The sequence below is a fragment of the Hesperophylax consimilis genome, chromosome 3 (assembly GCF_061612785.1).
Source record: "Hesperophylax consimilis isolate HC1 chromosome 3, BYU_Hcon_1.0, whole genome shotgun sequence".
NCBI classification, from domain to species: domain Eukaryota; kingdom Metazoa; phylum Arthropoda; class Insecta; order Trichoptera; family Limnephilidae; genus Hesperophylax; species Hesperophylax consimilis.
Genome location: NC_142838.1, coordinates 30923254 through 30950153, shown reverse-complemented (window position 1 = coordinate 30950153; position 26900 = coordinate 30923254). Strand labels below are relative to the sequence as shown.

The following is a 26900-nucleotide window of genomic DNA, read 5'->3' as shown; positions in this document are numbered from 1 at the left end:
TTCATGGATGTGAAATTTATTTAGAATTGAAGGTATGGTATGCTTGTCCCACAGAGAGATCTTACGTGACGTCATCGTTCTAGCATCTTGTGTCTCTTTCATTTTCATTCAAGACGTGTGAGAAAAAAGAGAACGATCGTTGATGACGTGCGTACGAGCTCTCGCTGGGATAAGTATGTGACTCGCATCAAAGTACAATTATACAAATAAAATCTTGTTATTTTTCCACCAACACTTTTTAATCATATTGTTTTACATGTGTAATGCTGCTTACACTTGAGAACGGAAACGCGAGCCGAGCCTTGAATTACGGGAAAGGAACGAAGCAACCGCAAGCGGCGTTTCGCGCTATTTGTTGTTGCTTCGTTCCCTTCCATAATTCGGGATTGGCTTGCGGTTCGGCTCGCAATTGTATTCGTGCGATTTCATGTTTCTATCTGGTAAATACGGAGGGTGTTAATATATGCAACGAGTTTAAATAACTTACACACTTTAATATTGCATACACTAACATCTTGTTAACACATTTACACGCAGAATGTGTGTGATTTGTGTTGTTTTATGATTATTATTAAGTAAATATTTAAAACGTAAAATGGAACCTCTTTCTGAGGTGTAAAACACATTATGAACACGAAGACGCCAACATGTCGGAACAGCCGTGCCTTTGTCAAAACAGGCATATTTTTTCATAATCAAATCTGTTCCTAACGAAGCTATTGTGACAATATACACAAAATTACGGTGTACCTTTTGGTAATGATATTCCATCACAGTATTACTAATTTCCGAAAAAACTCATTCCGAGACCAAAAAGACATCGCATTCCAAATTTCTACAGACATGTAATGTTTTTCCCTTAAACGCTTTTAGCTCTTAAAAAAATATCTGTTATTTTTAAGATAAGTTCAATACACTTGTCAAGTTGAAAAGTAACTATAAAAACAAATAATTATAAGCAAAAATTAGTTGCCCGAAATATCAATACAAATTGAAAATATTTCCCGAGTAAATAAATGCCACCAACGGATATAATAAGTGGTAATTGTTGATCGAAAATTATTTGGCGGGTTGGAAATAAGCCGACATAGCTCAGTGGTTACAGAGCACCTGACTGGACATCAGAAGGTACGGGTTCATTTCCCGTTGGCGGCATTTATTTTTGCTCGGGAGATATTTTCAATTTGTATTGATATTTCGGGCAACTAATTGTTATCCTTTATGCTATGCATAAAACCTTGTTTCATAAACATTAGTTAATCATTAAAATAATTATAAAGAGTTATGTCAAAAGTTATTAGTATGTCCCGAAAATTATAAAAAAACACATCTAATTCTGTCATATCGTTTCATAGGTATGAATTTTTTTTTTTTTTAAATGCTACTGAAGCCATTTGTCAAGATATTTTATCTCTATTTTAAATAAGTTATGCTTTATTAAGTATTTTAGATTACCCCCATTAATTAAAATCGTTTTTTAAAATATAACGCATCTCCTCTTACCTTTCAAAACTTCTTTTTATCTTTTTGAACGCTTACTAAGAGTGGTTGCCCTCAGTATTGTCTAGAATAGATTGCACTATTCCAAAATGCGTATCGTTGGAAAATACTTTTGCCTTTTTAATGGCTAGATTCAATTGCTAGGAAAATCTCTACATTTTTTCACGTGTTACAATCCGCCTAGCAACAAACTTTAATAGAGGTGCAGTAGTCCCACAACTGCCATTATTTAGTGTGGTGTCACCCGAAAAAGAAGTAAACATATTTTTCGTGCTTGTTCAGCGTAAAGCAAAAGAGACGGAATAACTGGTGACAGAGAAACGTTTGCTTTTTTTTTGGCGTTTATGTGTTTCATAGCGGAAAAGTTTGCTCGGTTATTGGGTAGTTTGATGAGAGTAAGTTAGAGGCAAAATGGAAACATTTTTTTGTTAATATGGACATTTTAAAAAATGAAAATAATGTTTAGAATATTGCTAGAAAAGTCTCTGAATGGGTGAAAATGATAAGGAAGTACATTTACAAACAAAATATCTTTTATATGAATTTTGTGATACTTTACTATATGGTTTGTAATGTAAAAAAGTAGTATTCTTAAGTAATGCTTGAATAAAAACTACGATTTTTTTATGAAAATAATAAATTTGATCAAAATTATACCAATTTCTGGAAAATATAATTTCTTAAAAAAAAGAATAGAACAAATATATATAATATTTATTAATCTGTCTCCGTTAGCGTAATAGTTCAAGTACTCATGTTACTTGCAAGAGAATACACTCTATCTTCACTATATTTTGCAAATAAATAATTTTAAAAATCATCTTAAGTAACGAACATAGCAAAAAAACAATTGCTTAAATTCAGGAGTGTGTTTGGCATATCTCAACTTCAGTTGGTTGATGTTCAACCATCGCAAAGAATTCATAAAAAAATCTCTTTTGCTTTGTTTTTAAAGTATGTTTTCATTATTAATGAGATAATGTTGTTACCTTTATGTGGCACCTTTTGCCCGTGTAGCCTCTTCCGCACGTGCAGATGTACGCTCCTACGTGGTCCGTGCATGTGCCTCCGTTAAGACAGGGGGAGGACTCACACTCGTTGTACTCGTATTCGCAGTGCTGGCCAGCGAAACCTGCAATTAGGGGATGGTCAGAATATGGTAGATTTCATGTAATAGGTACTTATGTATTTTTAGCATGATCCTGTCGCTGCAGGCTCCAATGAAACCACTTTTCTGTTACATTCCTACTTTGTGAGAAAGAGTCAAGGATTGTAACCGGACCCATTAGTGGTATGTCCACAAGTAAACATTCATAAGTACATAACAGATGACTTCTAATAAAATAAGAAATAGGTGTAAATAATTTTTTTTTTTTAATTTCGTGGAATGTAGAACAGAGGGTCTATGAAAAGAAGTTCATGTAAAGTTAATGACTTCAATTTGGTAGATTATTGCTCGTATATTGACAAACAACAACAAATATAAGGATTAAATATATAATATTATGACGACAAACCGCAGCGAGTACCTACTTTAAATTTGTTACTCAATAAATTCAAACCAATTCTGAAAAAATGGTCACATAAATTAGGTTAATTAAAATCAAATTCACCCAAAACACGTCACATTGTCAAATTTTTAATCCTTTGAGAGCTGTTACAGCTTGTCTGGAGTTGATGAAGTACGAATTTATAGTTTTCTTTAAGAATTTAAAGTTCTCGCTAACCAACCGGTTGGCGATATGGTTCCCCTGTCGTTACACTGTACAGACAGGGGCGCTCTTGTGAGGTGTCGAATAAAACAATATTTTCAATGGTTCATTCTTGAATTCTAATATCGAAGCTATTCAATGTATTTTTTGTTAATATGTGTTTTTTTTGTTGGGATTTTTTACTTGTCACTAAGGTTTTTTCTGCCTTGTATTTTTATCCTACTTTTTAAAAAAGGTTTGACAATCAACAACCAAAAATAACAAATTCGGTGAAAATATCATAATAATGTTGAAGACTGATTTTCAAGAGCAGCGTGGATTATTGTTTAATTTATCGTTCAATTCGCTGTTAGTTACTCGTACATACCTATGTAAATTTGCGTATATTATAAAATATAAGTTGGGACGGTGATTTGATGAAAGTGGGTATATATGTGTATAGATGTATTTAACTATATGTATATGTATGTAAGTATGTATTTGTGAATCATATACATATATGTGTAAATGGATGTTTCTTGAATAGCTCTGGTTTTAAAACAATTACTTTGACAAAACATAATTTCATACTGTAATATTAAATATTCTCACCATATAAGCAGTTAACGCCACTTTTATGCATACAAACTAGCAACAGCCGTATTTGTAGTTATATTTTCAGTTAACGCCACTTTTATGCATACAAACTAGCAACAGCCTTATTTGTAGTTATATAAGCAGTTAACGCCACTTTTATGCATACAAACTAGCAATAGCCTTATTTGTACTAGTATTTTCAGTCAAGGCTTTATCTTTCACATGATACATTTGTACCGTAAATAACTATTGACTATGTTGATGCGCCAAAATGTGGCGTAATAAATGGAATTCTTAGCTTAATGCTCGCTACACGTGTTTGTATAATATGTGTAACATGTGTGAATAAAATAAGGAAATAACCAGAGCATGAGACATAATGAAAACTCTTGTTAGTAAGATAAAGATTTATTCATATAAACAAATAGATTAATAAATTAATAATCATGATTAAGATGGGTGAAGAATAATATTATATCTACAGGGTCGTGCCTTCCCTCGAAGAGACAAGGTCACGTAAACGAAGTTAATGTCACGTAATAATTATTTAAAAATGAAACTAAACTGAAAATATAATATGAGCGCCATCCTATTTTTAAAATAAACAGGAAAACTTGAAAAAGCTAATTTAAGGATAAACCATGATTAAAGAATTAAACTACATTACGTAGGTTGAAGTAGATTCCTTGCGTAAGTACTCTGGGCCGGTTCCCGAATCCATCTCGTAGTGTGTTGGTAATGTCGACCTGCTGGCTGCCAGATTAAAACTGAATCCTCTTTCCTTGAAATGCGTTACGCCACCTCGCGTCCGCCGTCCAAGGTCACGTGGGAGCATGGTAGTGATGTTCGTTCGCTCGAGGAAGTCAGCAGTGGAATCGTCACTGCTACATTACCCTCTCACCAAAAGAAAATATTTCCTCCTGGAAATAATGAGGTCCACCTGGCACCTCCTGAAGAGAACCTTCTTGGCTTGTGAGACTTGCCCGTAGATAATCTTGCCGGAATCTCTCAGATCATGATTTCTTCATATAACTTAAAGACCCAAAGTGGCCCACTGAAGAGATATATATATAACAGATGCACCAGCTGCAGAAAATACTACTGCCCATTCAAGGCAACTATAAGTAGGTCGATATGAAAATGATGCTCCATGTAGTTGAAGAAATTTCTTTGACACCATCAAAATGCATGAGAGAATACTTCTGCCCATTCAAGGCAACTTGTAGTTGAAGAGATCTGGTGATGATGACCAACCGCTTGAAGTGAAGTTCTCTACAGCTAAAACTGCCTACCTATATGGTTTATCCACAAGAATGAACTACTCAATAAAACATTGCTAATTATGTTTATGAAAATATAAGCATTATTATAAAGAAGCAAATCAAAAGGTTACCTATGAATGAACCCTATAAAACATTTGACCTCAACAAATGTGAAATGCAAACACGCAAATGAACTAAAGTTAAAAACATCAAAATTAATGTTAATATTCAAGTTGTATAAACCTACCAAAAGTTAAAATATGTTGACCCAAAATAGAAAATATGGTATAAAATCAAGGAAAAAGTTCTAAAATAGAAGGAAAAACCCCGGTACACAAAACTTTTATCTTTGCAAAGTATAAATAATAAGACCAGAAAACCAACCCGAAATATATCAACTCCCGAGATTATTCACAAATATTAAACCAAAATTAAAAATTTTTATCATACTCAAAATTTAAAATATTCAAAATCAATTGAAAAACTGTCAATCATTAGACACAGAACATATAAAGTTTCAAGAAAATTGTAAATTCAATACCAAAGGTATGTAATAAAATGATAAAATTCAAAAGTAAAGAATGATATTCTTTCTGAAGGAAAAAAAAAAGTTATTATCATTATGATCAATTTATAAATTATTATCATTATAATAAATTTAAAAAAAAATAAAATACATATATACATATATATACATACTTACACACAAATATTCTTCCTTAAATTTATTTCCATTAGCTTGTCAAGCAATTATCCTAAAATAGGAGAAATGCTTAAGAAGGTGAACACGAAAAACATGAAACATAAACATTGCTCTGATAATATCCCGAATGAACGTATATGTTCAAGACGTCATAATTGTTGTATATTAACATACCAAACGGTATATATTTCAAAACAGAAAAGTATCCCAAAAACTTTATATTTAAAAAAAAATTATCAGAACAAAAGACCCCACGATTGTTGAACTAGATATATCCCAACATATCCATATAAATCCTCGAATGAGAAGGAAAACCGGAAAAACCCAGAACTCATATAGTCCTGAAATAAATTTCCAGAATAACGTATGCGTTATATAAAATACCCAAAACGTCTTATTGCTGAATAAAACGACTGTTGAACAAATATCACTTGAACAACCAATCCATATAAAACCTCATAATGAGATGGAAAACCCGGAAAATTCCTGGACATAACGCTATATACTTCAAAATACATATCTTATTTGCGGAGGACAAGAGACCTACCCTCATCATAGGAAATACATCTACGCCAAGGGTTCCTCTCTCTTCCTGCGGATGAGAAAGACTAGGAAACTACCTACATCCTACATCTAATCTCCACGATCAATTCCAAAAGAATTGTGCTGCGAACTCAGAGGCCCTAGAACTAAAGCATGGAACGCGAAAACAATTAAACAACGTACTCAGAGGATTAGAAAACTAACATGTCACGCGTTAATATCGTCCCGCTGCAAGACAAGAATAAAAATAGTGAAATAATTTCCATCAAAATTAAAGACGAGGCTTAAAGTTGAAATCCGAAAAATAAGCCGCGAATTACCCCATGGACAATTCCAATAACGACAAGACAAAACAAGACAACACAAAACATCCATTCGAAGTTCATATTCGTGTTCATATATGGACGTCGAATGTGTGCTCTTTTTAAAAAAATATCGCATCCCTCTTAACCGGAAAAGACAAATGCTCTTCCTTTTAAGTTTACGAAAAAGAAAAGTAAACAATATGTAACCGTTCTAAAAATGAAAAAAAAACGAAGTATTAGATGTATATGAACATCGATGACAGCTTCTATTTGTTCAGAAACCGACCAAAAACATCAAAACAACTTATAGTTGTATAATTCTCCATGTAAACCAACATGAAACAGTTGAAAGTATACTTGCAACTAAGAGAAAGAAAATTTGTGTTCCCGTAAAATAGTATCAAACTTATGCCAACAACTAGGCAGTATCAAAGTTCCATAAAAAGTCCAACAAAAAAAAGTTGATAAAAGTTTAATAATTGCAAACTAAAGTGCCGAAGAAAATTATTAAATAGTTAAATATGTTAATATGAACTTAACAGTATCCGAGATAAACCGTAGAATAAATTTGTATACCGAATGATTGTGTATAAAACATTACAACGATGAGTAGGTAATATATCTTGTCGTAAGAAAATATTATTTAAAAAAAACTAAGCAAGGTATGTCATCTATAATAAAATAAATGTTGAATCCCAATTAAGTAATTCTAAATGACAGAGTGTATTAATACAAGTAAACACTAATTGATAAAGTAAATTATTATCCAAGGTACTCATAGACTCGAACCAACTATAAATCATGATAATGAAAGTAAATAAGTATAAAACCCGACGTATATGTACTTGTATGTAATAATAATAATGTCATTAGCGAATGCACCGCGAACCGAGAACTGTGTATATAATAATAATAATAATTCAATGAACTGAATCCCAACGCATTATAAAATTTACCTAAATGCTCGTAGAATAACGAAACCAACTGTAATCCGATTTACAATAAAAATCCCATAATAAGGTAAGTACAACCAAACGACTGCTGTGAAACGAAATAATACTTTAGTAAAGGTTTGTCTTCAAAATAATTAATATAAATTGAATTTAAAATTTATGAAAAAAAAATTAAATCATTGAGAATTCAACCACTCATGTTGAAATTGGAACGAAGGAAGAAAGTTATAATAGATTTCATATCTTAGCAAAAAAATAAAATTTGCTGCTCAAACAAAGTTCTGTATAACCTTTTAAAAAAAATCCCTAGAGTAGGTAAGTTATAACAAAGCCATGAATGACCCACTAATTCAATTTAAATATGCAACATATAAACCAATCATTTCTTGAATGAATTTAATAACCCTTCACGGAAGCCATACTAACAGAAAATGATAAATACGCAAAGTAGTGTAGAAAATAAAATTCCTTCTCAATAACAGCCAAATAATAAACCCAATTAACGACATCTATATTTGCAACAAGGTGAGTTAACAAAAGTTTTAATTTCTGAATAAAATAAATTACATTAGATTCGTATAGCATTTAAATTCCCACAGTAATTAATAAGATAACCCCAAAGAAAGCGCTATAACATAGAAATATAACCCCAAAAGTTAACTTAAATCTCCAAAAGTTTTAGAAAAATAATCCTCTTCAAATCAGCACCCAAAAATCAAAGTACATTATGATAACTATTCATAATAAAATAATATGCCGTCTCAAATGCAATGCGCTTTTGTAAATGAAACGCTATCAGATTATTGAAGCAAATTAACATGAATTTAAAAATAAACTGTTTTACAATTTAACCCCTCGAGACTAACCAACATATTTAATATGTAAATTACAGGTAATAACAGCACCTATCACTCGTAACACACATTAGGATAAAGGTTTCCAAATAACCCATGATTTAACCCCTCAAAACTATTCCTAAAAATATTATGCCTGTGAAAGATTTAAGATTTTAGTAATTGTTAAAAATTTGAAATTAACGCAATTGCAATCAAAATACGTGAGCCATGGTAAATTGAAAGGAACCGACAATAATTCAAAACGTTTAACCTAGAGCAAGATGCCAATAAATTCCCATTAAATAATTCATCAATCCAAGTTATTGATAGATTCCAAAGAAATTAACACAAACTATATACAAAACTTCAGTAAAAGCAATCAACAACTCAACCGAAAACTATAAAATAAAGTATTTAATATGACCTCTTATCCATGATGATAATGATAAACTGGACCTTGATAATTCCCATTGAATACTTGACGTCTCATATCCAACGGCAATGTGAAGGAACCCAGCAACGCTGAAAAGCATGATTAGACGCATTTAAATAATAAAGCAAAATTAAGGTTTAACTTCGAAATACATGAAAGGAAAAAACATTCCCAAATAAAATTATAAATAATTTACTACCATGAAACAAAATGAGGATTATTCCAAAACCCGAAAGAAGGATTCCCAAGGAATTTTTTTTTTTTTTTTAAATATTTCAAATATATTCTGATAAGAATATTAACCAAAGTTGTAAGAAGTCAATTTAAGTTTACAAAAGATGTCCGTAAGATATAATAAACTTGAGTGGTTTATGAAGTTAAAAGTCATTTAGAAATATGAAATATAGTAATCTCGAAACGAAAAAAATTACATAACGTTTTGTGACATTAATCGCAATAATGTGATAAAATACGAAATTACAGTCGGGTAGTAATTATATTATATTATAGCCGAAATAAAATTTAATTGTATATTGTAGCAATCGAAACACCGTTATAATATTATGTTAATCTTAAGTCGCAAAAATAGAATTTATTAAAATGAAGCAAATATTGCATAAAATAATTAATGAAACACCGAAACCTGAAATAAATTATGGTAAGAAGTTGACATATAAATCCATATTAATATGTTACGATGAATCAAGTTTTTTCTTTTTTAAGAAATTAAATTTCATTTCAAAAGTAAAATAAAATCAAAGCAGGTATTCAGTAAATTATTAGAAAGCATTGAAGAAATATGCTGCAATAAAATAAAATATTGAACGCGTGAACAACAAAAATTTTTGACAATAAATAGAATTTACAGAATCATAACAGAAGGTATGAAATAATATTCCCAAAATCGTAGAAGTTACTCGTGTCGCATGACAAAATTTTATGAACTTGTAACAATTGTAACATGAAGGTAAAACAATAATAGTTTTAAAACAACATTTTGTAAAATTTGTTGCACAATAACCTCAATCATACTAAGAAAGCAAATACCATTCACATCCAATAATTAATTCAATCAAACTTAAAACCCGTGCTTAAATCTGTAATAAAATATAAGTGACATCGACCCCCCGTCTCTGAATATAAAAATGTTGAGTAGCATAACATTCAAAAGCAAATTTTATTCCCGAGATGATTGCAACAAAATTGAACCCCAAAATTAGAAAACAATCCCATTTTAAATTACCACAATGATAATTACAATAAGAGAGAATAAATCAATGTGAAATCAACTTACAAAATCTCGTAGCAATGTATTGTACCAACCGGCCGCAATTAGAGTGAAATAGGCAGTAGGTATATTGGATTCCTACGATGGCACATAATAATAATACTCCGCCGGCCGTAATTCATCCAATAAATTAAGACAACCGCTATAATGCATAAATAAAATTATATAAAAACAATTACGATAATGGCAGTGATATGATGACAATTGCTCCAAGTTATCTTTTGAATAAATATAAGTTGAAGGGATATGAATTTAAAATTCAAAGTAAGACAAGGGAACACAAATATTTCAAAATGAGCTAAATAAAGTAGGTATTTAGCCGAATGGTGACATATTATTTACTACAACACAAAATTTGAGCCTCAATCTGAAACAAGCAGGATTAGAGCGTAATAAACTGAATAACAAAGACATGCTTACCAACACAAAACGAAACGGACGGAACCAAAGCCCCCTCACAAGAATCTCAATGTAGCAATAAAAAAAAAATTTATACCCAGAAAAAATGTGACATAAATTAACTAAGTTTACTATAGGTTTACCACGTTGTAGCGCCAAAAATGTACCGTAAATAACTATTGACTATGTTGATGCGCCAAAATGTGGCGTAATAAATGGAATTCTTAGCTTAATGCTCGCTACACGTGTTTGTATAATATGTGTAACATGTGTGAATAAAATAAGGAAATAACCAGAGCATGAGACATAATGAAAACTCTTGTTAGTAAGATAAAGATTTATTCATATAAACAAATAGATTAATAAATTAATAATCATGATTAAGATGGGTGAAGAATAATATTATATCTACAGGGTCGTGCCTTCCCTCGAAGAGACAAGGTCACGTAAACGAAGTTAATGTCACGTAATAATTATTTAAAAATGAAACTAAACTGAAAATATAATATGAGCGCCATCCTATTTTTAAAATAAACAGGAAAACTTGAAAAAGCTAATTTAAGGATAAACCATGATTAAAGAATTAAACTACATTACGTAGGTTGAAGTAGATTCCTTGCGTAAGTACTCTGGGCCGGTTCCCGAATCCATCTCGTAGTGTGTTGGTAATGTCGACCTGCTGGCTGCCAGATTAAAACTGAATCCTCTTTCCTTGAAATGCGTTACGCCACCTCGCGTCCGCCGTCCAAGGTCACGTGGGAGCATGGTAGTGATGTTCGTTCGCTCGAGGAAGTCAGCAGTGGAATCGTCACTGCTACACATTTATCTCGATATTATATAAAACTTGATTTTTTTTTACTGAAATGTTAATGTTCCGTTTTGTATACTTCATATTTCATTATAGTTGTTGCATTCATCTCTTTCAATAATTATCACATTGACCTATTATCTTTATAAATGCTTATATTATATTTAGTTTTCACTTAATTCATCGTTTTTTTACATTGTAATTCAAAAAAGGAGGAACAAATACATTCTTTAAATAATATTTTATTTATTTTATAAGCATCAATTACTAGCCTAAAAAACATTCATCCACATTGAAAAATCTCCTGATAAAAGACACATGATGCCAACGGGACTTGAACCCGTGTCCTTTGGATTTCCGGTCGACAGCTATGACCACTGAGCTATGGCGGCTTATCTCTTATCTATTAAATGTAGACAATTTGTCTCGAAGCCATCTAGTGAGAGAGTTAGCACTTACAATGCCTTTCTCATATAAAAAAAGTTGGTTGTTTATTTTTTTTTTGTGCTATGCATAAAAAATCTTGTCTTTAACATTAGTTTACCAAAAAATAATAATTCATATTTTATTAAATAAATAATATTACCCTTGCAGTTTTGAACAAAGTAATGCAGTTATGAAGAATTATAAACGTTAAAAACTACACCTGTTCATGATGTTTATATTCCTACCCCCTTGCTAATGGGCTAGTTTTAGATTCTGTATAGCTGAGAAACAGCCATTTACTCTACATCAAGGCTTGGTAATCAGTTGTTTAGGGGTTAAAACGCGTTCATTAGTTCGACACAAAATCTTACATTATTAAAATCTTACTTACTTATTCATTACATTTTATTTTTCGGAATAACTTTATTGAGTAAAACCTCAAATTGTAATATTTAATTATTGAAGACAATATTAGCGATTTCTAAACGAAAATCTGAAACAGAAAAATCAGAAAAGGATACGGTCACATCTAGGACACGAACCCAGGACCATTGTCTTTCCGGGACACTGCTCTACCAACTGAGCTAATGGGACCCTATCCCCCTCGGTCACTTTTAACTGTATCATACTTCGAAAAAGAACTACCAATATTGTCTTCATTTTTTCACCGCACATTTTTATTGGCAACTATCTTCATGTATGATCGCAAGATTCAACCCGAACTAAATGCAATCTAGACAGCGTCTTTTTAGATAAACCTATCTTATTTTTTTATTTTTTATGCGCGACATCTATTGACTTTTCTGCAAGTCTAGAATGAATATTTTATTTTTCGGAATAACTTTATTGAGTAAAACCTCAAATTGTAATATTTAATTATTGAAGACAATATTAGCGATTTCTAAATACTAATTTCTAAAAACTAAAAACTTCTAAACAGTCCTAGATGTGACCTATCCTTTTCTGATTTTTCTGTTTCAGATTTTCGTTTAGAAATCGCTAATATTGTCTTCAATAATTAAATATTCATTATACTTTATAAAAAGTAACTATAATGAATTGGTCACCATGAAACAGGCAGTTGCCTAGTATAGTGGTTCAATGTATCAATGCTTTGTAAATGTCAATTAAATGCATTGTATTTTAGAAATAAAAATAAATAGATTTTTTTATGACATCAATAATAAAAATAAACAATCGTAACTTATGTGATAAAGATGCTGAGAAATGGGCCTATATTTTTAATGGTAATATTTTTTGTACTGCTGAAATCTCCGCAGCGGAATAAAATATTCCGGTTTTGCCGAAATAAATTCACAATTTACGTCCACGAATTAGATAAATCATATTAAGGTTCGCCTTTTCTTGCAAACTCCGTTAAAATATACACAGAATACGCCGCTAAAAGAGTGCTCAAGATTTTAAAATGCCTTTAGGTAAAATATTTTGGCTGTAAAATTCGTACGAGTTACTTTCTTTGATTTACTCTATCTTCGGGGATATGACTTAATTTTTTATGACATCTGCCCTCAGGTGTAGTCTTGTTAACCTTAGGCGTAATTAATTTTTGTTTATGATAATCCTTGAAATAAGTTTTACAAAGTTCCTTAACTAAATATTTAGAAAGGAAAAACTGACAATTTGAAACGCTATTAGGATTAAATTAAAAGCTATGTAATTAATTTAAGCGTTAATTAAGGATCTATTTTTTTGTTTAAATGTGTAATACGTTTTTTGTTTCTTTCATATTAGGGTTTCTTCTCTTTAGAATACGAGTAATATGGGTTCAATTAACACTAGAAAGACCGTAGCCGTTATTTTGACGGCTGCCCGATTTAATGTGACGGAGATTATTATTCACTTGATTTTTTTTTTACTTTTCATGATTCTTGATTTAACCACTATGGTGAAAAAACAAGTAAATATTTTATTTACTTTTTAAATATAATGATTTATACCCACAAAAACCGCCGTGACAAGTCACTAATATCAACAGTCGCCCAAATTCAACTGACAGCCAAGGAATTTTAGCCGGCTTTTTTCTCTCTGGCTGAAAAATATTTATAACATTTTCAAACCGTTTTACGTAAAATATTTTAATGGTAGGATACTGTTTTTATAAATCTTATAGTTGTGATCGCTCGAAACATTATGCGTGCGTTATCGTTACAAATTCGTTCGAATTAATTAAAATGTGAGCCTCGAGCAAACCCCCGTTATTAGAGTGTTGTGTCGCCTTAACAACACTTGGATCATTAAACTTGTAATAAGGTTCGGAGCTGCCTCCCAGAGGGATGATTTCTCCGGATACTAAACTGTATTATTTGCCCATCAAACCCTAAAAGGTTTGGTTTTAATGGCCGGTGAAACAGGGGTGAGATATTGAAGACGGCTATTAACACGTCGTTGCCACCTTCTTTAAAGAAAATATTTTCGAGAGTTCATGCATTTTTATTTTTATTAATTAAATCGATCAAAATATTTGCGTTTATAATTAATGTTATTTAAGTAAAGTTCAAATTTAAGTAAATTTGATTAATAATTATTGTGGGTTACCACCCACGTTATGCAAGGTCGAAGAAGTTTGTATTTAAATGTTCGCGGGCCTATAATTCTTTTTCCGAAACTTTAACATTGCCAGAGCCCACACTAAAATAATAATATCGTAGAAATGTTAAATATTGAATTAAGTGTTGAAATGTTAAATAGCTTCATTCTTATTTTTAAATTCAAAGAAAAATCTGATTGCTTAACATCAAAAACCGTCGATCAATTCAATTTGTAAAGATTATTCATTCAGGAATTTCTAGCACGATGCACCAATTTTCAGTGCGCAACGACATTTCAATAATAAGAATTGAAAAATCCAAATTGACGAGATGCACTATTTATTGCTTGTTCCCGCACCGAGTATTAAGTCTTTGGTATTTTGTAGATAATGAAGAAAAATTTTTGATGAAAAATGTTAAAAAATTCTCTTGTAACAGATTTTGTAATAGTTTTTTTAGGTACTGCTGTCGATTTCTTTAGTATAATTATTAGTAAGTCGGTATATTAGAATATTTTTCGATTAAGAATTGGTTTTTATTCTTCTAGTAAGCACAGATTGTAATGGAAATTTTGGATGAAAATAAGATTTCTTCGGGATATTAGATTGCACAACCCCTTTATTAGATCATTTATCTCGTTTTATTTTACGCGTTTTCTATCTTATATAATACAATTTCGTTTTATTGCTTTCACCATCAGTTGTTGTTTTCATATCGATGTGTTTTTTTGCCATTTCTCGCCACTAAAAAAACGAATTTTCTTCCGGGATATCCTTCTTGGTATTTGGGGTAATCCCATGGTCAATATTAACTCCTAAGAGGTTTCAAACTTTAAATGAACTGGTTTTAACCATGCTTGTTGACCATATATTGAACACGAATGTACAAGCACTAATAAATGTAATGATTTTTTCCCCTCCAATTTTAACGGTTTATTAATAATTCACCAAAATATTCGAAGTATAACCCGCAATTTCGATGAGTTCATTATTAAAATCAATAATTTGAAAATTCAGCCGGACTGCATAGTGTTAACAGAGACATTCACAAATGATGAATCACCCGCTTATCACCTACCAAACTATAATTACATCCCGACAACAATAAACATTAATAAGAATAGCGGAATTGCAGTGTTAATTCAAACTAAATTCAGTATTGTCACTATTTTAGAACACCCGATATTTCTTACTAACTGCATTTTTTTATTTTTTATTGTGTTTATTTCTTGCTAGAGCAATCCCGATGAGTAACAGAACTCATTTTAGGACAGGAGGAACTTACAATTCATATGTAGGAGGTAGTAGGAACAATTTTGAAACGGTATTTTGATATCAAATATAAGTTTCACATTCAATACAGCATAAAAATTAAAAATTAAAATAATGACACGTTAAGTAGAACAAACAACAATAGAAAACAAGTACAGAAAGAAAAAAAAAAACATGGATAAGATACAACAAGAAATGACAACACAGTTACATATTTTCATTTTTAAATGTAGTTAAAAAATATTCTTTTAAAGCATTGCTTTGCAATTTTTTATTGTGGTGGATGTGTTTGTACATATCTGGAAGCGAATTATATAGTGTATAGGCAATATAGTTCAGTGATTTTAACCCATATTTTGTAGTGTGTGTTTGAGGAATGCGGATTTTATTGTTATTTCGAGTATTGTGGTTGTGGATGTCTTGATTGTAAAGTGGCTTGATGTTGGTGTGAGTTGATTTTTGGGTAATTTGTAGGATGGTGCTTGTGATTTCATATTTAGGAAGGATTGTAATTGGAAGGATACCAGAAACTGAATAGATGTCCCTAACATGAGTGTCCCATGGAAGTTCAAACACATTTCTGAGAGCTCGGTTTTGAGCCACCTGCAGGTCAGCTATCAATTTCTTTGAGGCAAAACCCCAGATACAGCAGAGATAGGAAAGGTGTGAATGTACCATGGCATAGTATACTGAAGTTAGTAAAGGAATGGGTAGTAACCCTTGAAGCCTATATAGTACACCAGTTATAGGGGTAATTTTCTCTTTTATATGATTTATATGGAGATCCCACGTGAGTTGGGAATCTACGATCAGACCCAAATATTTTGTGTTCATTTTCTTTTCGAGGCAGTTGTCTCCAATTTTAATATCGAGGCTGAAATTTTTCTTGTTACCGAAAAGTATATAATGGGTTTTTTTTACGTTAAGAGTTAGTTTGTTTATTCTCAACCAGTTTGTGAGATGGGAAATATCAGCATTCATCTCCGTTTCAAGCTCTGCTAGGTTCAGTTTATTGTAAAAAATTACCGTATCGTCAGCATGAAGTTGTATAGTTCCTTTAATACCCCACTTTGTTATGTCATTCACGTAGATTAGGAATAGCAACGGTCCAAGAATTGATCCCTGTGGTACTCCACATGTTATTTTACCTAATTCACTCATTTCTCCTCCAAATTCTACTGCCGAAAAGCGATTTGATAAATAAGATCGGAAAAGCTCCAGAGGTGTACCAACAATACCCAAATGCTTCAGTTTTTCGATCAATACGTTATGATCCACCGTGTCAAACGCCTTCTTTAGATCAATAAATATTGCCGCCGTAAAATCACCGTCATCTATATGTTTCTGCAGATTTGATATAAAATCGAAGGCTGCACATTTAGTGTTAGATCGTCGTCTGAAACCATATTGTTTTGACGTGAGAATTTTGTTGTTTTCGAGATATTTCAATAGTCTTTCTTTAATGACACTTTCTAAAATTTTAGAGATAGCTGGAAGTATAGAGATTGGACGATAATTTTGGACATTTTTTTTACATTCATCTTTATGTACAGGAATAATTTTTGCAATTTTTAGTTTATCTGGAAATATACCCTTTGATAAAGAGAGATTTATTAAGTAAACGAGGTCATCCACCAGTTCACCCTTGCAGTTTTTGAGAAGGAGAGAGGTTACACCATCGGAACCAGCTGCTGCTTTAGACTTAAGGTTAGATATGATCCGTAAGATTTCCTTTTTATTTGTCCTGATCATGTTAAAAGATTGTTTTGCTTGAGGTTCCGTGTAGATCGTATTTACATCAGTTTTTGAAGATTTTATGACTGATGCTAAACTTTCCCCAACTGAGAGAAAAAATGTGTTAAATGCAGTTGCAATCTCTTTTGGTCCCTTTACTTCTTTGTCATTTATGACTAGAGATTTACAAGCTATTGTTGGGTTTCGCGAGCTATTTGATAGAATGGAATTGATTGTTTTCCACGTTCGTTGTGGCTTATTAATGTTTTCATTAATCAATTTCGTATAATATTTAGATTTAATGTATCTTCTATAGTTGGTGACAGTATTACGAGCTTTATTTTTTTCTATTGTCAAAGGAATACTTTCTTGATTTTGTTTCCAAAGTTTAAATATACTATTTCGTTTTTTAATAAGTGTATCTATCAAGTTCAGCATCAAACCATGGAGTATTGTTCAGTCTTTTGTCGCCTGTATTTGTTTTTACTTTTGTTTTGCTTGAATTTATAGCATTCTGGAGATAGTCAGCGAAATTATTATAATTTTTGTTTACATCATCAGACGAATGATCAAATTTACAAGTTTTAAGTGAAGTATTTAATTTTTGATAATTTATTTTGTAAGCATTTGTGAGGTTTATTGCGGATCTGTTATTGGAAAGGTTTTTCAAGGAATTTTCATAATCCAATATAAGTATATTGTGGTCACTAAGGGGATCATCAATGTTTGAAATTGTGCCGGAAACATTTGTCCTATTTGTAATGATGTGATCTATCAACGAGCTAGTGTTATTAGTTACCCTTGTGGGAAACATTGTGTTACATAGATAAAAGTTATATGATTTCAAGGTGTGAATATATCTTCGTGTAGTATCAGTGTCTTTTGAGATATCGATATTGAAATCTCCAAAAAGTAATGTGTCTTGTTTGTTATTGTTTAATATTATTTCGAAAGATTCAAAGAAATCTGTTATATTTGAGTTCGGCCTACGGTAAAAAACATACAAATTTAGAGGTTTAATACTTTTTGACATGACTGTAATTCCTAGAAAGTTATTTTCGCTGCAGCATTTTTCGATCTTCTTACTGTTGAGTGTATTATGCATGTAGATGGCGACCCCTCCTCCTCGGTCCATCTCGCGGGAAGCAAAGATTCCAGAATAATCAGCAATATTGAAAAAAGTTTCCTCTCCTTTACGTAGCCAGGTTTCCGTAATCACGAGAATATGTACTGTTTGTGTAATGTTTTTGAGGGTTTCTTCGATTTCGTCTACTTTGTTTCTGATGCTTCTAGCGTTCATGTACATAATACGCATACAGGAATTTATAGTAGTGTATTCTTGTATACTGAAACTTTTTTTTTCCTTTATGTTGCCTTTAACAGTGGCCCACGTAGTCTACCCTTTCTCTGAAGCGCTCATCCATTAGCTTCCAGAGTGGGCACTCTGGATTTGTTGCCCGGTGGTTTCTCGTACCTCCACTGCAATTTGAACATGTTGGTTCTTTCGCCTTGTTGGGACATATGTCATATTTATGACATTCGCCACAGTGAAAACAAGTTAGCTTCTCTGTACAGAAGCGTTGGGTGTGACCAAAACCTAGGCACTGATAGCATTGCATCAGCGGTGATTGGTCTTCGACCACAAGCCGTTGGTATCCGACGTTTATTCGTCCAGCGTTTACCAAGGATTTCCAGTTTGTAGGGGACGCTTCTAGGACAACGTTACACAGAAGTTTGTTTCTATGGTTTTTTTTATATTTGATTCTTAAATTTTGTGTGAAATCTATTTCACACCCTTTATTTTGATTTTGAAGTGACTTGAGTAAGTCTTCGTCGGAGGCACCTTTTATCGGTCCTTTTATTATAACAAGCGGATCGAGTTGCTTTCCGTCCGTCACTGTTATCTGTCCATGGAGTCCTTTGCTCAACTCCGCTTTGAAATCATTTTTATATTGTAGTGAGGCCATCTTAAAAATTAGTTTGTCGTTATTTGTTTTTCGCATACCCGATACACCAATTCCAAGGGATCGAACATCGATGTGCTTCTTAATTAGCTGGTCCAAGTCATCAGAATTTTTTCCCGGGTCATCTGAGCTAATTACTACAGCGTGACTCTGTTGCGTAGTTCTCGGCCTGGCTGTGACATTCGCGTACGTAATATTGTTGTTCAGTTTAGCCTTAATTTCGTTAATGTTAGTGGAGAGCGATTTGATGGATTCTAAAACCATTTCCAATGGTTTCGGTGAAGAAGTACATACTTGCACCGTAGCCTCCAGGTGATCCATAATGCCACTGACATAGTTCATGAGGGATGTCCGCTTTTCTTTGCTTAAAATATTGATGGTTAGCATATTCTTTATTTTTTCTTGGAGAGCCCGAGCCTCATTTAAACGGTCGGTCGCAGACGGCAACAAAACAGCGGACTCATTCGTTTCTGCTTTATCGAGAGTCATACTTATATTGACAGATTTTTTTTAAACTTTAGAACGGAGTTTTGCACGTTACGCCTATTTAACGTCAAACTGATTATCACAAAATGTCAAGTTTGTTATTTGCAAGTTCTGCGCCTGAAATTTAGTTTACCGCAAAAAGCTTATCACTTTCACTTTGCAGTGCGCCTGCGCGAACTTTTGTAGATGTTTATGACAGTTTGGGTTGATTAGATTAGGTTATGTAGGATAAATTATTTAGGATACAGACAGGTTATTTGCACGGAATTGTTTTGTCGCACTTATTTTTCGATGGATATAAAGAAGAGCGGAAATGAAGAAATAATGCACTGTGTAATTCCTGTAGGTTTCTGTCACAATAAAAACACTAATTGAGATAGTCACTAGAAGTTATTCCAGAAAACAACAGAAAATCATCACAGTTTAGCAGTTCAGTTGGCTTATGCTACCAAGAAGGTGGAATAATCCTTTACAACAGACTTCACTATTTATTACGCGCAGAAAACTATAAAAAAAAGGATTTTTGCGGGAGCAAAACTGACAGCAGTCACTTCTCCATAGAAAAATACTATCATTCAAAATTGAAAATATCTCAATAACCTATTTCTAGCCACCTTCCTCTTCTTCGTCTTCTTTCCCTCCCCGCTACCTGTAGCTTCACAACATACCCCGATTGGGGATGCCATAGTCTCACTGGCAGTGGGGACTTTTGAGCGGTATTTACTAAATGATTTTGTTATATTATGCATTTCAGACTGCAATATTAATTCAGCTCTCTGAGGAACTAGCGTCATTGATCCCTTCGGCACCGGTGCGTAGTCGGGATACACGCCAAACGCGCGCCCAAAATTTGTACACGGTTGACATTTGTCACATGAGAACGGGTCGCTTCTACGATTCGTTCTTAAGTTCAACAGCTCGGCTGTGGAACGAACTGCCGGCCTCTGTGTTTCCTCCCTCCTACAACATGGGACTCTTCAAGACCCATGTTCACTCCTTCCTCTCCACAAAAAGACCCTCCACACAGCATCCCCAAAGATGACATAGGCCCTGAGGGAAATTATTTTCTTCAGGGCCTCCTGTGTGGAGTTAATATAAAAAAAAAAAGCTTCTCAAAAACATTTCGATCGCTTATAAATAATGAACCTACATTCAAACTTTTACTATTTACAAAATTTACATCGAAAAATGCGTATATTTTATTGCAAATTAAGCCACCGAAGCCACGAAATATTTTATTGAAGAACATAATACTAATAAAACTAAACGAAACATGAAACGGAACAAGATACAGAAAAATAAAAAAATAAATATTGGTCTTAACTGGAAATCGAACTCAAGATCTCTGTCTTCCCGGCCATTAGGACCTAATTATCATACATAATTTTTGTCGATCTCATATTTCAAATTCAGAATTAATAATATTATCTACAACTAATTTTCAGATTGTATCATATTATTGGGTGCTACCATTTGATTGATTACAAAGTTCCAACGAATTTATTTTTAACTACACTACCTAGTAGTGTCTCAGATATACATTTTTTTTTAATTTATACGGGACACCCTTTTACTATTTTTAAAAGTCTACATGAATATTCAATTTCATAATCATGTAAGTTTTTTAGATTCTCACGGCCATAAGCATTTTCGGATCTACCGGATCTGCCCTGATGATGGACACTGCAACGCAGTCCGAAACGTCGGCAAAAGAAGGAGTTAGCGCAACACGGCATAACACCCCAAAAACAAACAACAAAAATTTCATAATCGTTTAGATTTATAAGTATTATCTTCTTCTTTAATGACATATTACATTGATGGGTTTAACCTTCAAAAGTAATTCCAAAGAAATCGATTTTTTTTTAAATGTTCATTTTATTATTTTAAGGCGCTTAAATCCACCTAGGTTCGGTGCTTACTTAGTAAAGTGTTGTGATGATAATATTATGATAACCCCCTGAAAACTTACGTTGATGATAGCAAATTGTTCAAAAATAAAGAATGAAATAACGCCCTTTTAGATTTTTGGATTGTTTATTGTAGGACAACACAGGATAACACAAAATGACAAGAAAACAATTCAATATGCATATGCATAATACGCTTAAAACTTATAATATATTCAAGTAGAAAAAAATTTGAAAGTGGCGTTGCTTCATAAAACACCGGGTCTCGGAGGGTTTAGAAAATAAGAAATGAACCAACGAGAAACAAGCCATAAGTAGTTATGGGAAACGCATTTGTTTTATATTTCAACGTAAATGTAATCGCAACAGAAATCTATGAACAAAATATGATTGAAAAAAATTGTTCGAGAAATATTTTTATTTTTAATATTATGTTGCATTAATTTTACAACACAGTTTCGAACGTGATTTGAGTGACAAAATATTGTACTATAATCAAAATCAAATGAATGGATGGTTCATAGCTTGTAAATGGTAATGCCTAAGTAAAATGATTGTAAGCGAAATGATCGTAAACGAAATGATCGTAAACGAAATGATCATAAACGAAATGATCGTAAACGAAATGATTGAAATCCAATGATCGCACGCAAAATTATCGTAAGAAAAAATGGTCGTAGGCAAATAATATGCAAATGCTTGTAAGCAAATAATACGATCCAATGATAATTACGATCTTTTGCAAACGATCTTTTTGATCACGATCAAATAGGCGGTTACCCTCGTAAATAAGTTAGATATTTAAATAAAAATGCCATTCTTTTAATTTTATTGAAAGGCACACACGGATCGTCAACATTATGAATAAAGCATAGAAACACTTGCAATCAATAGTATCGTTTTAAACACGGCTTTTTGAAAAGTTTTTTAAACTTATCCGAAATGAATTGCAACCCTTCAAAAATCATGCACCCGTAATATTAACACTTATACTGATACACTAATATGCACACGAGTATGTGTGATCCATCGAAATTCAAATCAAATATTGCTCGAAATTAATACGCCAATTTAAGTCACCGGCGTAACGTTGGTAATTCAATTTATTCGTCATTACCCGGCAGTTTCCGACGATGCGTGGATTTGGTGGTTTCGCCCGGCAACCGGTAATTGGTCTCGAATCTATAGTGCAGAAGTCGAGTACAGTGGTGGTGTAATTCCCCGGCGATCGCGTTCTTAAAGCGACGCGATTATCAAAAACCGTGTAAGTCTAATTATGAAGTCAAACCGGCTAGCCGGTTGAACGATGCTTATATATATATATATATACAATTTATTTTATATTAAAAAAAAATTCTGCAAAAAATTAATATTCGAGCGTCTTTTTGCATCAAAGATTTTACAAATGAGGAAAGGCAGCACTTTTGCACAATTTTTTGAAACCGATATCGGCTTAAAAAATGTTTTCTTTAATTTGATATACATTCTCCAATGTTTTTATTCGAGACATTTTCTTCATTGAAAAAAACTTTATTTTATTTGTCCATTGACACAAAATATTTATGTATATAGGATTTGTTACATCATATGAATTAGAAAATGCCACGTAGAGCATGGTGAAAATAGAATGGTGTAATAATTTTTTTGTTATGTGAATGCCGTACAAAAATCCGTGTATGGAGCGTGTGAGACTACGGCATCCCCAATTGGAGGATGTTGTGAGGCTTAATGTGGTGGGGAAGGGAAGCAGATAGAGAAGAGGAAGTTTTGGAAGAACCTGGCTGTTAAGTTTTGGTAACCATACACTGTTAAAGCCATTTCAAACAACGTTTTAATTCTGAACGGTGGTGTTGGAACGTACCGCAAAAAATACACGACATATATTATTTTAAATGAATTAATTGTGAAATAACACAAATTCATCAATTAAATGAATTTGAATTTTTTGTAAATAAGTCAAAATCTTTTTCATCTTCAGACTGGACCTGAATTACAGTTATGTTTGAGATTTTATAATGAAATTCCACCACGATTCAAAAATAGAAAACCTAAATCCTGACCTCTATCGATAACCTCTAGACCCGCTATGATTTTCCAATAATACTGATTTCAATTTTTAATTAAAAACACTGTCTCAAGTTATGTCTGGAATCTGGATGCCTCTACCTTTATTTGTAGCAGTTTACGTGGTTTAAACACAAAATCCATGAGAGGAGGTGTCGGGTTTTATGCCCACTTTGTTGCAAACTGTGGGAGTTGGCAAAAAGTTAGCAAACATTGACAAGTGGACTGTCTGCAGCATAGTGGAAACAAAATCCCAATGGGGAGGGTGAATAAAATCCTTTTCAATGGTGAACACGACCACATATCTTATTCACTACCCTTGCAAATCAAATTGATACCGAATTAGAAAACTACATGTTTGAAAACTTATACACATCTCACCTTTGTAGTAGGTCGTTTTAGGAATATTTCAGAAGTTATGGTTGATATTTTTTTTTAAATTAAAGCCTTTTTTTACTTTACCACTGAAAAGACGTGCAATAATCATAACTCGCATTTGTAAATTTATGTAAATATTTACAGCCTTGCCAATAAAAAAATCACTTCACCCGGTAAACAGTGTTTTGTTAGACATTGCACAAATACTGTATAATTTCTATTTCGAATTATTACAAAAAAAAATTCTCCGACTGCACTGCGAAAGATTGCACTGGTAACATTGCATTCTAGTAGAATGGGGCATGCGCCTGATCTTTCCCGGTAAAATGACACTAACATTTGTGAATTGCGAAGTATGATTTAAAATATGTTTTTTTAAAGAATTTCTATTAAAATGACCAATTCAATGTATTTACTTGTTTGCGTTGTCTTTCGACAGTTAATAATGTCTAATTGTGAATATAGTTTTATGTTGTCGGAAAAAGCAAGGTTATTTCGAACTTAGATTTATAAAAAGTGTAGTGAAAGTTGCATCGCAAATTTCTTTAATAAAATGATGGTTTTTCTATTTCGTTTATAAAACGACCCTCTTTGGCTGGATAAGCAAAGTATATATCTTTCCATGAACTATTTAATGTTAGTTTCTATTTTACGTTGCAGTTAGTCAGGTTTTCATGTACACGGTTGATTATCTATTGAATAAAGCTTTTTAGTAAGGTTGTTAATATGTCATTTGTAAAGTAGTTTAAAAGCAGTATTGTGTATTAAGACGCGCTTGGACATAAATATATTGTATTAGCTAGCTATAAGTATTAATGGTAGTCTAACTAACTAACTAAACAAATTACCATGGTATTAATGGTAGTCTAATTAGCTAACTAACCACCACGCCGTTTCATAGCAAGGGCAGACAGAGCGGAAGGACTGCTAAACAACTAGGTCTTGCCACACACTCCTTGCCTCATTCACATTCATACATACTGTTCTTGTAGTCACTAGTAATAAAGCTTAGCTGAAAGTTTTAATTTATAAAGTGTAAGTTATATTTAGATTAAAAGAATTAAGTTATAAAACGCCGTTGAAGTGATTATTAATTTAGACCGGTAAAAATGAGCTTTAAAAAAGTAATACTGTTTCATTCGAAAATTTAGTTATAATTCGTCCCGCTGAGGTATACATAATTGATGATCTGTATTCAATGAAGAATATATCAAATTAATTATAAATTTTCACTATAGATGCTGGCTCAATCAGGAAAAAAAATTTTTTTTTCTGCAAAATTGTATGTCAGTGTGTAGGTGTAATATAATACCTACTAATTTTATTATTATTACTAGTTTAAATACATTTGTTTCAATTTCTCTTTTCTTTTCGGTAATGAAGGCAAATCTTGGAAGCCGAAATTAATGCACTTCCCGGCATCCGATCAAACTGAAACTCAGGAGATGGACTTGTTGTCGATGAAAATTCAATCCGTCAACTTTTGGTGGCAATCACCCACAACACATTATAAGCATTTTTCTCAGATAGAATTATATTACAGCACATAATGTGCGAAATAAATGTCGGTCCCACCCGATCAGTATTTGGCGCGGTTGATAGAATTAACCTTTTCTATGTTTTAAAGGATATTTTAAAATATTTGTATTATAGTTAAAAAAACTTAGTTTTTGCAGGTTGATTTTTTTCCATTTAAAAAGTAAATATCTCAAATTCTTTTCTATAGACTTATTTCTGTCTTGGAATGGTATATCGGCGTCACAGCCTAAAAACAAAGCAATTAAAAAGGTTTTATATTGCTCACAAAAATATTTTGTGAGACTCCAAATCCGTGAATGGCATGGAAAATAATTTCTGAGCTTACGTGAAGCTTGCACACTGTCCGTGGTATTGGTCCATTGTGGTTAGCTGCTATAGACAGTGCTACAGGGATGTCGTTGTATAGATAGTAGTGCTGCAGACAATGCAGGAAGCTGTAATCGGATTATCCGATGCTGGCGTCACAGAGCCTGTCGATTAGGTACACTCGATACCGGCCGCTGCGCGTCGTGACTGCGAGCCATGAAGGTCGAACTATGCCACTACTTGTTCAACGTGTGCTTAAAATTTGCATCGACTCTGCCAACTTGTTTAGGTGATATTATTATGATGTTCGTGCTATGGTGTTAATATCGGCATTACGTATTGGAAGAGCGCTCATTGTTTTACGTGTGGTTTACATGCGTTTACGATGCCACGCTTGATAAATAATGATATATCGATTGGGCACTAGAAAATAGAGCAACGGCTATAATTTTTGATACAACAGAAGTTTCTAAACGATTCAAAACATTGATAAACTTCAGTCCTCTTTACTAAAATATTTCACGCAATTAAATATTATGTAAAAAAACGTAACGTAAATGTAACGGCATAGATGTCGCACATTAAAAATAAAAACAATAAGATAGGTTTATCTAAAAAGACGCTGTCTAAGATTGCATTTAGTTCGGGTTGAATCTTGCGATCATACATAAAGATAGTTGCCAATAAAAATGTGCGGTGAAGAAAATGAAGACAATGTTGGTAGTTCTTATTCGAAGTATGATACAGTTAAAAGTGACCGAGTAGGATAGGGTCCCATTAGCGCAGTTGGTAGAGCATTGTCCCGGAAAGACAAGGGTCCTGGGTTCGAGTCCCAGATGTGACCGTTTCCTTTTCTGATTTTTCTGTTTCAGATTTTCGTTTAAAAAAAAATCACTAATATTGTCTTCAATATTTAAATATTACAATTTGAGGTATTACTCAATAAAGGTTATTC

At 32.6% G+C, this 26900-nt stretch overlaps 1 protein-coding gene across 2 annotated transcripts in view; it reads right to left on the bottom strand.

The window, feature by feature from the left end:
- LOC149425260 (uncharacterized) overlaps positions 1–26900 on the bottom strand; it is a 282468-nt gene that overhangs the window by 28689 nt on the left and 226879 nt on the right. For both annotated transcript variants that reach the window (XM_089650268.1, XM_089650269.1), the window contains exon 8: positions 2490–2632. In XM_089650268.1, the coding sequence (XP_089506394.1) occupies positions 2490–2632 (143 nt within the window). The remainder of the gene's footprint in view (positions 1–2489; positions 2633–26900) is intronic.